The sequence below is a fragment of the Panthera leo genome, chromosome D2, assembly GCF_018350215.1.
Source record: "Panthera leo isolate Ple1 chromosome D2, P.leo_Ple1_pat1.1, whole genome shotgun sequence".
Classification (NCBI taxonomy): domain Eukaryota; kingdom Metazoa; phylum Chordata; class Mammalia; order Carnivora; family Felidae; genus Panthera; species Panthera leo.
The window spans coordinates 51,819,993-51,835,026 of NC_056689.1; the positions used below are offsets into that span (position 1 = coordinate 51,819,993).

The window sequence follows — 15,034 nt, forward strand, 5'->3', positions numbered from 1 at the left end:
AGCTACTTAAAAAAAGTTGCGGGAGAGGAATCCCGAGAAGGATAATCTCTAAAGGAGTGAAAATAATAATGAGCTCCTCATTGCACCCTTTTCCCCCACCAGTCTAATTAAAGAGACCTGTAAATACAAAGTAACAGCATTAGATTTCCTGCCTAAATCATTGCCTGCTAGAAGACAGGTGCAAAATTAATGAAAATAGGTCAGCCAGCTTTCAGATCTGCAACAGACAGATTGGCCCTGGATGGGCTAAGGCATACCTTGTGATTTTTTTAAGATCATACTAATAGCTAAAACCATATTACGTTTTGCAACCATATTGAAAAGGAGATGGTTGCACACTTGTCAGGTGAAGTGAATTCGGCCTCCAAATATTTTCCCAGCCTTATCTTATATTTTCTACTAAGCAGACTTTATGCTGTGCTACTACAGAATCTGCATTTTTAAAATACTAGTTCCTCTGATGATATTTAATTTCTCTAAATCTTTGGAATAAGAAATAGGATTCTCTTGCTCCAAAATCTTGTAAAAACTTATCACCCAGTTGAACCTTTTTGATAAAGCCATATAACAGTTGTATTACTTGACTTATAACTCTTTAAATAAGCTAACACCCAAGAATTGTATACTATAGATTTGCTGTTTTTGTTTTCAGAACTCTTCATCTTGGCTTATCCCTATTCTGCCTGATATGCTGCGACACATTTTTCAGTTTTGTGTATTAGAAAGCAGCCAGGAAATTCTGGACCTCATTCACAAGGTACACAGTGAATATATCTGTACTCTTTTCCCCAGTGATTTGGTAGATTTAAAAAATTTTCCACAATCGCTATACTGTTGTTGGTCAGGAATTTTAAGAAATTAGAAATCAAAACATTTGAAAAGTCAGAGATCGCTTACTGTTAGTTTTCTATTACTGCCATATCAAATGACCACAAATTAGTGGCTTAAAACAACATAAATGTATTACTTCACAGTTCTATAGCTCAGAAGTCTGACATGGGTATCCTCAGGCCAGGCAAGATATGACAAGAAAATAGTCTTCTTATGGAATATAATAGTTGAATCTACTAGGCGAGTGTTTTAAGCACTTTCTGATAGCCTCAGTACAGAAAGTAAAATGAAGGAAAGACTTTTCCTTATCACTTATTTTGCTGTTTATAAGTATGCTTATTGATCCTGTGAAGTATCTTTTGGAATTCATTGGTAATACACAGAGTCTGATCGTTTTAGTTTAGATTTGTACTTTTCCCCCTTATTTGCAAGGTGTATTGGGATCTTTAAAGATGAGCTATTTGATATATTTAACTGTTCATAAAGGGAAATGGTACTGTTTGACTTTTCAAATCTGTTAATTGAATCTCGAATTATTGCCTCTGAGGTGGCTCATTGTTAACAGCCTTGGATTAACAGTGGTGTTATTTCTACAGGCTTCTAATTACATTTAATGTTACGCATCAAGAAAGGTACCTTATTAAGTAAGATCATGAATCAAGACTTACATTGTTCTTAATTTATACTAGGACATTACCACCTCTAACTTTAGCAGAGGACATCTATCAGGAACTGTTAGATGTTGAAGAGTGTATGTTGAATATAGGACTGCATTAGTATTGAGCTTTATGATACATGCAAAGGATTTCAACAGCTGAGATTTTGACAACTCTTATTGTTATGGGTATCTTACATTTTAAATGATTTTTGCAAAATACTGAAGAAAACTCTTGTGTTCCTCTCCTTAAAACTTGCTTTTGTGTTAGTATACAAAACTATCAAAAAACAGCATTTAAAAATAAGGTTTTCTGTTGACTTTTAAAATTGATCTCTGTGCTATTTCCAAACTTTTTTTTTTTTTTAACTCAGTATCCCTAAAAATAAGTATTAGATTTTATTACCCCATACTAGAAAAATTTCACTTTTCATGTTTCTCTTTCACTTTGTAGGTTTGGATGGAACTGTTGAGCAAAGCTTCAGTTCATTATGTGGTAGCAGCTGCTTGTCCCTGGATGGGTGCTTGGCTTTGCTTGATGATGCAGCCTTCTCATTTACCTATTGACTTAAATATGTTGCTAGAAGTCAAAGCCAGAGCCAAGGTGAGTGTAAAGGGACATAATGTATTTGTATATTTAGGTCTAAATATTAATAGAGTAAACTATGTAAGAAATTTGTATTGCTTTATCTTAAGTGTAATTTAATTAATTTAATGTAAGGACAAATTACTGTTTTATGAGGACCTTGACAAAATGCATAGTAATTTTTATCCATTAAAATTTTGGGAAAAGAAATGTATTTTACCGGGATAACAAATGAGAGTATTTTTGCGTATAGAGGAGAGTTGCCTATTAAATTTTAATGATTAATCTTTAATTATAGTTAGTTTCCCCTCCTCCCCCCACCTTTCTTTCTAGGAAAAAACATGTGGTAAGGTACGCCAAGGCCAAAGCCAAACTAAAGAAGTCCTTCAGGAGTACATTGCAGGTGCAGAGACCATCATGGAAGATCCCTCTACTAGGGATTTTGTGGTTATGCGGGCCAGAATGATGGCAGCCAAGTGAGTATACAAAAATTGAGAAGCCTTTTAAAAGAACCAAAATATTCTTCTGATGTGTTTGTCAATACTTCCTCCATCACACTAGTTACAGAGTAAGAAAAAGTGTAATTAAACATTTTTCTTTTTTTTTGAAGTTTTAAATAAGATTTATATCTTTTTATGAAGATGAAAGAGGAGTTATATCTTTGTTGTGAAAAGTTATAGCTTCAATAGGGGAAACTTTACTTCAAGTAAGTTCTATAGTAACTTCTTTTTTCTCCCTCCTAGGTTGTTAGGAGCACTTTGTTGCTGTATTTGTGATCCAGGTGTAAATGTGGTAACCCAAGAAATTAAGCCAGCTGAATCCCTTGGCCAGTTACTACTCTTCTATTTGAACTCCAAATCTGCCTTGCAGAGAATTAGTGTTGCATTGGTAATCTGTGAATGGGCTGCTTTACAAAAGGTAAGATTTTTCCCCAAAAGTAATGAAGACAAGTTAAGTAAACCAATTTCCATTAGCTGTTAAGATTATTTTCATTATATTTTATAAACAGAACAAAATTTTGTCTGTATAAAAATCCGACAGTTCTAGAAAAGTATTCTAAATTGTAGTGAACCATTATTTCTCTTCCAGTTGCTTTTAACCTTAGACTTTTTTCTTAGAACCCCCAGTTTCGTACCTGAGATTACTAGCTATGACCATACTTAATGTTTGCTCTTGATACTACAATCTGTTAAGAAATGTTCCTCCAAAACAGTCATGTGTATATGTGGAAGCAGTCCAGAAACTGTTGGTCATTCATTCCTTAATATCTGAACACTACAAAAGATAAGAGGCTTTGAGATTGATTTGTATGAGTAGTAGCAAGGGCAGAATTTTTGGTCACAGGAAGAATAAAACCTCCATCTTTAAACTAAAGTCTTCATGTTTCCAAGTAAGCCATTCTCTTGCAGCCCCTTTAACCTTTAACTTCTAATAAGATATGTGATTTTGTGTAAGACTTACTTCTGTAAATCAAAGAAACTTCCTGCTGGCTTTGTTTATTCCATTAACTGGAATTCTGGAAATTTAACTGTCTGCACTTGCTGTGAGAGTTTCTTGTTACTGCCTCTTAGCAGTTTGTCAAAGCTATGTCTAAAAGTAATTGAGCCATGCTCTGTTGCATCTGAGACCCCAGCTTTGCCTCTGGAAAGAAGCAAGGCTCATCTGTTTTTAGGCAGGACTCGGTGTGCTGGAGAGGCAGTGATGCTGTGTTTTTGTGCCTCTCAGACTCAGCAGCAAGTGTTGACAGTTCGGTTTCTGGACCCTCACAGAGCTTCTCTGGACTTACTCTGTGAAGCCCAGGCTGACCACCCAGATCCCACAGAACCCCTCATGGCTCACCACTGAGGCCATTCCCCCTCTGGTTGGGGCAGGCAACAACCAGAGAGAGTGGGAAGGGTTAGTTAAATTTGGGGGCAGGTAAGTAGCTTTTAAATTATATATATCCATTTCTACAGTATGGCATGTGAAGCTATGGGTTCAACTGTTAAGAAATCTAATAATGAGTTTTTAAATAACATTTTTAGTGCATGCTAAGTGTTCTTTTCTGACTGATTTCTTTTTACAGTTATATTTTTAAGTCCGTGCTATATATATAAAAACTTGGTATAAATTCAGAGTAAAGTAGGAGTGATTAGGTGCAAAATTTAATGGAATTATAATAGTTCCATGTGCATGTTCTATAGTGATTCATATTAAAATTATAGTAGTTTGGGTGTGATACCTTTTCTCTGCAACTAACGATGTTCTGGGAGGTAACAGAACATAGATTCAAGATGAATAGGAATTTGGAACTTTGTAGTTTGCAAGTGAAAATGTATGCATCTCTAGAATTATGTTTATATATTTGTCCTGAATATTTCTTGTCTGTTATATTTTAGGAGTGTAAAGCTGTTACCCTAGCTGTGCAGCCACGTTTACTTGATATCCTTTCAGAACATTTATATTATGATGAAATTGCCGTTCCATTCACACGAATGCAGAATGAATGTAAACAGCTTATTTCATCATTAACTGATGCACATATTGAAGTTGGTAGTAGAGTAAACAACAATGTTTTTACAATAGATCAAGCTAATGACTTGGTGAGTAAAGAAGTAACTTTCTTAATTTTAGATAGAGCATGAAATAAAGATTAGAAATTTGTTATGTGATATTTACCACAAAAACACTAATTTGTTGAATCTATCCATGGCTTAATAGCCTGTCACTCCTGCCCTTCAGAAAAGTTTTCATTGCATTGACTTTTTTTTTTTTTTAATTTTTTTTACATTTATTTATTTTTGAGAGACAAAGACAGCACAAGTCGGGGAGGGAGAAGGAGACACAGAATCCGAAGCAGGCTCCAGGCTCTGAGCTGTCAGCACAGAGCCCAACACGGGGCTCGAATTCACAAACCATGAGATCATGACCTGATCCGAAGTCGGACACTCAACCGACTGAGCCACCCAGGCGCCCCTTCTTTTTTTTTTTTTTTTTTTGAAATTAGAGGAGGGGGAAGGAATTTTCTTTAAATCTCAGGTTCTAACAAACCAATGTACCTTTATTAGAAAAACCTGTTCCATTTTTTTGGTCATTTCTCAGTTTTGCTTAATACTGGCAGAGTATAGAATAAACTGCTTCTGTATAAGTTCCTGAGTATTTCTCAAGCCCTCTCTCAACTTATAATGAAAATATTTAAACATAAAAGTAAGGGAGGGGCACCGGGCTGGGTCAGTTGGAGCAGCATGTGACTCCTGAGTCATGAGTTCAGCCCTCATGTTCGGTGAACAGATAACTTAAAATGAAAACTTTTAACGAAAACTTAAAACAAGAGAGAGAAGGTAAGAGAATTACACAATGAACATTCATATACTCCCCAACTAGATTGCAGAGTTAATATTTTACTAAATTTGCTTTATCACATATATTTGCACTGTCTACTCATCAGTCTGTCTTTTTTGATGCATTTATAAATTAGTTACAGATATCAGTAAACTGATATATCTATATATGTACCTGTATCATTAAAATTCAGTATTTATGTTTTTGCTCTTTTGTGAGGTAAAATACTATGAAGTCCACAAATCTTAAACTATTTGATGAATTTTAACAGATGACGATACCTATGAAAACCAAATCCCTATCAAGATACAGACAGTACTGTCACCACTTTGTAGTCAATCCCTGCCTGTCCCTGCCCTCAAGTAACCATCATTCTGATTTTTCCTCCCTCCTGGGTTACTTTTGCCGATTCTAGAATTTGTATAATTGGAATCATAAACTCTGTGCTGTTTGGTTTTTAGGTTTTTTTTTCAGTATGATTTTTTAAAATTCATCCATGTTGTTATATATATCAATAATTCATTTTTTACTGATTAGTTTTATTCCACTGTATAAATACACCACAGTTAAGCCCTTCTCCTGTTAATGAACACTTGGGCTATTCCAAGGTTTTGGCTATTATGAAATAGCTGTTATAAACATTCTTGTACAAGTGTCTTTGTAGACATATATTTTCATTTCTCGTGGGTAAATATGTGTGAGTAGAATTGCTGGATTTTAGGGTGGTTGTTTATTTACTTTTATAAAAAATTGCAGACCTTCTCCCAAAGCGGCTATATCATTTTATCTTCTTACCAGCAATATGTGTGAGTTCTGGTTGTTCCACATCACCATCAACATTTGGTGTGGTTGCTCCTTTTCACTGAAGCCATTCTGGTCGTTGTATGATAGTGTCATTGTGGTTTTTACTTTGTGTTTCCTTGATGGCTAATATGTTCAACACTTTTTTATGTCTTAGTGGCCATTTGAAGACCTTCCTGTCTGAAATGTCTGTAGAAATCATTTGCCTGTTTTTAATTAGGTTGTCCTATTTATTACTGAGTTGTAGAAGTTTTTATATATATCCTGACATACCAATCCTTTGTTAGATAGATGCTTCCTGCATATTTTCTCCCAGTGTGTGGCTTGCCTTTTCTTTTTCTTAATTGTCTTTAGATGAGCAGATATTTTTAATTTTGATGAAGTCTAGTTTAATAGTTGTTTTCTTTTATGGTTATTGTGTTCTGTGACCTAAAGTACCTTTTCTTATCTCTAATTTGTGAAGATAGTTACATATATTTTCTTCTAAAGTTTTGCAGTTTTAGCTTTTGTATTTAGATTTATCATCCATATTGAATTAATGTTTATGTTTACTATGAAGTACAAATTGAATTCTGTTTGTTTTTCAAAAAGAACCATTTGAAACATTTTTAAAAATTTATTTTGAGAGATGGCCTGAGTGGGGGAGGGGTAGAGAGAGATGGAGAGAGAGAATCCCAAGCAGGCTCTGCACTGCCAGCATTGGTTAACCAACAGCCACCCAGGTGCCCCAAAGATAACCATTTTTTCAAGCATCTTTTATTGAAAAGATTTTCTGTTCCCAGTCCCAATTGGAATTCTCTGGCACCTGTGTCAAAAATTTGTTCAAGTATAGGTGTAGGTCTATATCTGTATTCTGTTCAGTCCCTTTGTCTCTCATGCCATCACCAATGTCTTGATTTTTGTAATTTTGTACTTACTAAGTTCTTAAAGTTAGGTGGTGTAAATGAGTTCTTCCTTTTTGAGTTATAGGATCAGGAACTGAGGCACTTTAGTTGTGTTGATTCCTGTGAAACAGCAGTCTTCATTTCTTATCCTCTTTTCTAATTAGAAAAAATTATATACTGGAATTTGTTTTCACCTGTGAGAGAAGGCTAAAATTGCTATTTTTTTCCTGAATTGTTATTTTATAAAGTTGTTTTTCTGATTGTTGTCGTTCTTTATCCATTTTGCCTCTGCTTCCCTTCTTCCCTCCCTACTATTTCTGACAACTTTTTTTTTCTTATGCTGAAAACTTAAAAAAAAAATGTTAATGTTTATTTATTTTTAAGAAGTGGGGGGGGGGGGGATTGGAAGGGTAGATAGAGAGGGAGACACAGAATCCGAAGCAGGCTCCAGGCTCTGAGCTGTCAGCACAGTGCCCGATGCGGGGCTCGAACTCACAGACTGTGAGATCATAACCTGAGCTGAAGTCAGGTGCTCAACCTACTGAGCTACGCAGGCGCCCCATTATGATGAAAACTTTTAAGGTTTACTATCTTAGCAACTTCCAAATATGCAGTTCAATATTACTGACTGTAGTCATCATGCTGTACATTACATTCCCATAACTTATTTATTATAGAACTGGGCGTTTGTACTTCTTGACCTCCTTTACCCATTCCACCTCCTCCTTATCCCTTTCCCCTCTGGCAACTACCAGTCTGCTCTCTATTAGTTTTGTTTGTTCCTTTGTTTTTCAGATTCCACAGTAAGTGAAATCATAAGGTATTTGTCTTTCTCTGATGTATTTCACTTAGCATAATGCCCTAAAGATCCATCCATGTTGTTGCAGTTGGGGAATTTCATTCTCTTTTATGGCAAAGTAGTGTCCCATTGTCGATACATACTGCATCTTTATCCATTCATCCATCCATGGACACTTAGGTTGTTTGTGTATCTTGGCTATTGTGAATGATGCTGTAGTGAACATAAGCGTGCATGTATCTTTTCAAATTACTGTTTCATTTTCTTCAGATAAATATCCAGAAGTGGAAGTGCTGGATAATCTGGTAGTTCTATTTTTCATTTTTTGAGGAACTTCATACTGTTTTCCATAGTGGTTGCACCAATTTACATCCCCACTAACAGTGCACAAGGGTTCCCTTTTTCCACATCCTTGCCAACACTTGTTATTTCTTGTCTTTTTGATAATTGTCATTTGGTAGGCATGAAATGATATCTCATTGTGGTTTTATTTGCATTTCCCTCGTGATAATGAGCATCTTTTCGTGTACTATTGGCTATCTGTATGCCTTCTGAAAAAATATCTGTTCAGAACCTCTGCCCATTTTTTTAAAAATTATTTTATTTATTATTTTTTAAATGTTTTAATTAATGAAATTATTTAATTTACATCCAAGTTAGCATGTAGTGCAACAATGATTTCAGGAGTAGATTCCCTAATGCCCCTTACCCATTTAGCCCATCCCTTCGCCATCAACCCTCTGTTTGTTCTCTGTATTTAGGAGTCTCTTATGTTTTGTCCCCCTCCCTGTTTTTATATTTTTGCTTCCCTTCTCTTATGTTCATCTGTTTCATATCTTAAATTCTTCATATGAGTGAAGTCATATGATATCTTTCTCTTACTAATTTTGCTTAGCATAATACCCTGTAGTTCCATCCACATAGTTGCAAATGGCAAGATTTCATTCTTTTTGATTGCCAAGTAATACTCCACTGTGTGTGTATGTGTGTATGTGTGTATGTATATACGTACATACACACCGCATCTTCTTTATCCATTCATCTGCTGATGGACATTTGGGCTCTTTCCATACTTTGGCTGTTGTTGATAGCGCTGCTATAAACATTGGGGTGCATGTGCCCCTTCGAAACAGCACACCTGTATCCCTTGGATAAATGCCTAGTAGTGCAGTTGCTGGATTGTAGGGTAGTTCTATTTTTAATTTTTTGAGGAACCTCCATACTGTTTTCCAGAGTGGCTGTACCAGTTTGCATTCCCATCAGCAGTGCAAAAGAGATCCTCTTTCTCTGCATCCTCCCCAACATCTTTTGTTGCCTGAGTTGTTAATGTTAGCCATTCTGGCTGGTGTGAGGTAGTATCTCATTGTGGTTTTGATTCGTATTTCCCTGATGATGAGTAATATTGAGCATTTTTTCATGTGTTGGTTTGCCATCTGGATGTCTTCTTTGGAGAAGTGTCTATGTCTTTTGCCCATTTCTTCACTGGATTCTTTGTCTTTTGGGTGTTGAGTTTGATAAGTTCTTACAGATTTTGGATACTAACCCTTTATCTGATAAGGTCATTTGCAAATATCTTCTCCCATTCTGTCGGTTGTCTTTTAGTTTTGCTGATTGTTTCCTTTGCTGTGCAGAAGATTTTTATCTTGATGAGGTCCCAGAAGTTCATTTTTGCTTTTGTTTCCCTTGCCTCTGGAGACGTGTTGAGTAAGAAGTTGCTACGGCTGACATCATAGAGGATTTTGCCTGCTTTCTCCTCGAGGATTTTGATGACTTCCTGTCTTGTGTTTAGGTCTTTCATCCATTTTGAGGTTTTTTTGTGTATGGTGTAAGAAAGTGGTCCAGGTTCATTTTTCTGCGTGTCGCTGTCCAGTTTTCCCAGCACCACTTGCTGAAGAGACTGTCTTTATTCCCTTGGATATTCTTTCCTGCTTTGTCAAAGATTAGTTGGCCATACGTTTGTGGGTCCATTTCTGGGTTCTCTATTCTGTTCCATTGATCGGAGTGTCTGTTCTTGTGCCTACTGGCACTGTATTGTCTTAATGTCTTAAGCCACTGTATTGTCTTAATGATTACAGCTTTGTAATTCAGCTTGAAGTCCGGGATTGTGATGCCTCCAGCTTTGGTTTTCTTTTTCAAGATTGCTGTGGCTACTTGGGGTCTTTTCTGGTTTCATACAAATTTTAGGATTGATTGTTCTAGCTGTGAAGAGTGCTGGTGTTATTTTGATAGGGATTGCTTAAGTTTTTATTTTAATTCCAGTTAGTTAACATACAGTGTTACATTAATTTCAGTTGTAAAATATAGTGGTTCAACAATTCCATACAACACCCAGCGCTCATCATGACAGGTGTTTTTCTCAAAATCCCCATCACCTATTTCATCCATCTCCCTACCCAGGAAGGGCAATTTTATTTTTTTATTTATATTTTTTGGGAGAAGGGCAATTTTAAAAGGTTAGTCTTAGCCTTGGCTAAGAGCCACTGCTTTTTAAATTTTTCACTGAATCCTGTTTTTTCTCTTACCTTCCGAACATGAGCGTTTCCCTAAGATTTTTATCTCTTATCATTCTCACAAGTTAGTTCTTACCCATGTGCTTTGCTATCTTCTCTTGATCTCTTGATGTTGTTCTATTAGGCATTTTTAGTTGGATATCTCACTGTCACTTCAGCTTTAACACAACTAAAACTGGAATTAAAAAAAAATTTTTTTTGTAATGTTTATTTCTGAGACAGAGACAGAGCATGAGCGGGGGAGGGACAGAGAGAGAGGGAGACACAGAATCAGAAGCAGGCTCCAGGCTCTGAGCTGTTAGCACAGCCCCGACGCGGGGCTTGAACTCACAAACCGTGACATCATGACCTGAGCCGAAGTCGGTCACTCAACCGACTGAGCCACCCAGGCGCCCCAAAAACTGGAATTTTTTTAACAGTAAAATTCCTTTTTAAATCCACAGTTGCAAATCTTGTTACCATTTTCTTTCAAAAAGCCTCATATGTTCATCTTTTCCCTGTTTTCATTGCGACAACCCAGTCAAGGGCCATAGTACTTCATGACTAGGTCCTGACTCATCTCTGAGGCTCTAGGTGGTCTCTGGTCCATTTCATCCTGCATGTTGTGCTAGACTTGTAAAGTCCTTTAGTGCCACTCTGAAGGCATCCCTCCCCTGCTTAAAAACATTATTTTTGTTTTTCCTTGATTTTAGCTTTTTTGTTTTTCTTTTCACACCTTTAAATTCCTCATCTCTTAGCACTGGGTGTTGTATGGAAACCAATTTGACAATACATTTCATAAAAAAATAATTAAAAATAAATTCCTCATCTCTTATTATTTCTCAAACTTCCTCCACTTAAGTGTAGTTAGCTTTCTTGCAGAAGTATACTATATGCTCACTCACTTTCTGTGCCTCACTCACTTTCTGTGCCTCACTCATTCTCCCTTCTGAGTCTGAGCTCCTGTTTCTTTCATCAGGAATTCCCTACCCTCCACCCTCTATGCTTATCCAGAATTCATCTCTTGACATTCTTCCATTTATACCTTGTACTCAGGCCATGATTAGCTGTTCTTAGGTCCCTGGACAATGCCTCACTTAACCATCCTCACCTCAGTCTGCCAAGATGACCCTACAACTCCTGACTTACCCCATTCTTTAAAAACCCATCACAAGTGTTAACTTTGGTGGGACAAGCCTCCACTTATCTTATCACCTGAGAAGAGTTAAGCATCCAATGTGTCTCATGGCAGCCTGCACTTACCTCAGTTATGTGTTATGTTTTCTTATTTACTTATATGTCTGTCTCCCATATTAGTCTCTACATTGTTTTGAGGTTATGAAGACATTAGGTCTTACTCATCTTTTAGTATTTCTCAATAAACACTTGAGTAGTGAGTGAATTAATCAATGAACTTGGGCTGATTGGAAAGCTTTTCCTTAGCTGCTTAGAATCACTAAAAATTGACAAAAGCATATTACATTTAGGACAGTGTTTTCAAACTTTTAGCAGTGAGGTCCTGTTTCCAATAAATCTTATGCAGAAGTTGAATAAATAAAACAGATAATACAAAGTGGAAAGTATAAGCTAGAAGTGGTATGTGATTATGTTTCTGTGTAGTGAGGAAACTGACAAGGTCAAGCAGATAGAGCTCAATTTAAAAAATTTCATATTTTATAATGATAAAATCTTACTTGTGTGCCTGTTTTGTTTTTTATAAGAGGCCAGCATTATCAGTCTTGCCCATATTAGAATTGGTAATTTCTTTCTCTTTTAGAGTTTATTTATTTATTTTGAGAGAGAGAGTGAGCGAGCAGGGGAGGGGCAGAGAGAGAGAGAGGGAGAGCGAGAATCCCAAGCAGGCTCTGCACTGTCAGCATAGAGCCCAACGTGGGGCTTGAACTCACAAACCATGAGATCATGACTTGAGCTGAAATCAAGAGTCAGACACTTAACTGACTGAGCCACCTAGGAGTCCCAGAATTGATAATTTCTAAGTCTGAAAAATTAGGTTCTCCTGATGGAGGAGGCTTCTCTGACCAGTAGTCTTTAGACTGGACCTATTTATAGGGCCTCTCTGTGATTACAGTTACCTGTCAAAGAAGAAGACTATTTTTGTTATGCAAGCCCTCACACAGTCTTTAGATGGTAATTTAAAAAACATGGCCCCACATGGGGCTCCTCTATGGCTCAGTCGGTTGAGCGTCTGACTTCAGCTCAAGTCATGATCTCACAGTTCATCAGTTCGAACCCCATGTAGGGCTCTCTGTGTGTAGGGCTCTCTGTTGTCAGTGTAGCCCGCTTCGGATCCTCTGTTCCCCTGCCCCCACCCCTTCCCTGCTCATGCGTTCACGCTCTCGCTCGCTCTTGCTCTCTCTCTCTCTCTCTCTCTCTCTCTCTCAAATAAACATTAAAAAAAAAGAAAACACGTCCCCACAAAAATTTGTACATTAACCTTCATGAAATAACTTCATAATAGCTAATGGGTGGAAACAACCCAGGTATCCATCAACTAATGTATGGATAAATACAATGTGGTATATTTCCATATAGTGTGGGATATTAATTGGCAAGAAAAGGGAAAGAATACTACATTCATTACTACAATACTGATGAATCTTGAAAGCATTGTGCTAAATGAAAGAAACCAGTCACAAAAGATTATGTACTGGATTAGTCCATTCATATGAAATATCTAGAATAGGCACACATATAAAGATAGAAAATAGATAAATGGTTGCATAGGGCTGGAAGGCAATGAAGAATGATTGTTAACAGGTATGAATTTTATTTTGGGTATGATGAAAATGTTCTAAAATTGTGGTGATGGTTGTACAACTCTAACAAAATAAAAATCATTTTAATTGTACACTTTATTTCTTTTTAATTGTACACTTCAATTGGGTCTTTTGTATATGAGTTATATCTCAGAGTTGTTAAAGATGTATTGAGCAGTCTTTTAATGTGGCTTGTAAAGTAGTCTGATGTCACAGGGTTATAGCTTTAGGCAGCTCTTGGTAAGTAAAATGTTTGTGAATAGTGTACCAATTTCTTTCCCTTTTTTGCCCCCTCCTACTTGGGCATTTTTACTGGAAGGGAGGTCAAAGAAAGAATGAAAATAATCCAGTTAGCAATACTTAGCCAATTATCAGTAGCTGCCCCCAAAGTTTTTAAGTTGAGAAGAAGAGTTTTTCCCTGAAAGGACATTTGTGAGTTTTGATATTTGTTAATTCGGTTAGTTTATATTTGTTGATAGTTTTCTCATTTCACCAAACTACTGTGTTGGCCTTCTGTGTAATGTTCTCCTAGACTTATCAGATATGTGTAAAGGATAGGTAATTTTGTTGATCTCAGTAGACTGTGTGTGTCCATAGCTGACGCACAATGATCCGTTAGTTTCAGGTTTACAGTGTAGCATAAGCAGTATAGTCAATGGTATTGTAATAGTGTTACATGGAGACTGTCCTAGAGAATACAGTGCTAATGTTAAATTAATCAAGTTTAAAGTTGGGAGGTTCGGACATTTTTTTAGTTTACTGAATACCAGAAATACTAAATTTTGTGAAACTTAAAATTGAAACAGCTTGCTGTTGCCCTTTGGTTTACAGAGTATTTGGGGTTGATGTCATTAATGATTTTTAATTTCTCTTTTTCTAATAGGTCACTACTGTTTTTAATGAAGTCACATCATCTTTCGATTTAAATCCTCAAGTGTTACAGCAGTTAGATAGTAAACGACAGCAGGTCCAAATGACAGTTACAGAGACCAACCAGGAGTGGCAAGTGTTGCAACTGAGAGTGCATACTTTTGCTGCGTGTGCAGTTGTGAGTTTGCAGCAGCTTCCGGAGAAGTTAAATCCTATCATAAAACCATTAATGGAAACAATTAAAAAAGAAGAGAATACACTAGTGCAAAACTATGCAGCTCAGTGCATAGCAAAACTCCTTCAGCAGTGCACAACAAGGACACCCTGCCCCAATTCAAAAATTATTAAAAACCTCTGTAGCTCACTTTGTGTGGACCCATATCTAACTCCTTGTGTCACATGTCCAGTACCAACACAGAGTGGCCAAGACAATTCTAAAGGTATATGTCTGAACCTTCATTTGGGATAGAGAATTAACCATTTACATCTGTTTTCATTGACTTGTAGGTATTATTTAAGCACAAATCCAGTTTATGTGAGAGCTTTTTCCCATTTTGTATATATTGGTAATAAATATAAAAATATATATATATACACACACACACATATATTCCTCTAAACTCAAATAAGCTATTCATAAAAGACCTAAAAAAAAAACCCGATATTTCATATAAGATGACTGAAGTCTGTGAGACAGGTGTTAACCCTTAACCTCTCTTTCAAGAACATCATTATAGGATTTTACTATTAATGAGGCTAGAAACTTAATTGTATCAAATGTTGAATACAAATTCTTCTATAAAACTCTTGTTTCTCTATTTTAGTGCATGCTTTGTAAGATAAGTGAACTCTGTTACCTTTAGTAAATAATGTGTAGCCATTCTGATTTCATCTGGAAAATAAGAATTGCTTTCTATAGGCTAGTATCAAGGACCAATGTTTCTTTCCATGCCTTAGTCCAATATGATTTACTTATTTATTTTTGTTAGTAGGATTTTGGAAAAGCAAGTTATTCAAAATG

The 15,034-nt window shown here is 36.3% G+C and overlaps 1 protein-coding gene across 2 annotated transcripts in view; it reads left to right on the forward strand.

Annotated features, from left to right (window-relative positions):
• BTAF1 (B-TFIID TATA-box binding protein associated factor 1) overlaps positions 1-15,034 on the forward strand; it is a 118,832-nt gene that overhangs the window by 62,884 nt on the left and 40,914 nt on the right. For both annotated transcript variants that reach the window (XM_042907614.1, XM_042907615.1), the window contains 6 exons: positions 653-757; positions 1,941-2,090; positions 2,406-2,548; positions 2,816-2,990; positions 4,451-4,654; positions 14,027-14,453. In XM_042907614.1, coding sequence (XP_042763548.1) covers positions 653-757; positions 1,941-2,090; positions 2,406-2,548; positions 2,816-2,990; positions 4,451-4,654; positions 14,027-14,453 — 1,204 coding nt within the window. The remainder of the gene's footprint in view (positions 1-652; positions 758-1,940; positions 2,091-2,405; positions 2,549-2,815; positions 2,991-4,450; positions 4,655-14,026; positions 14,454-15,034) is intronic.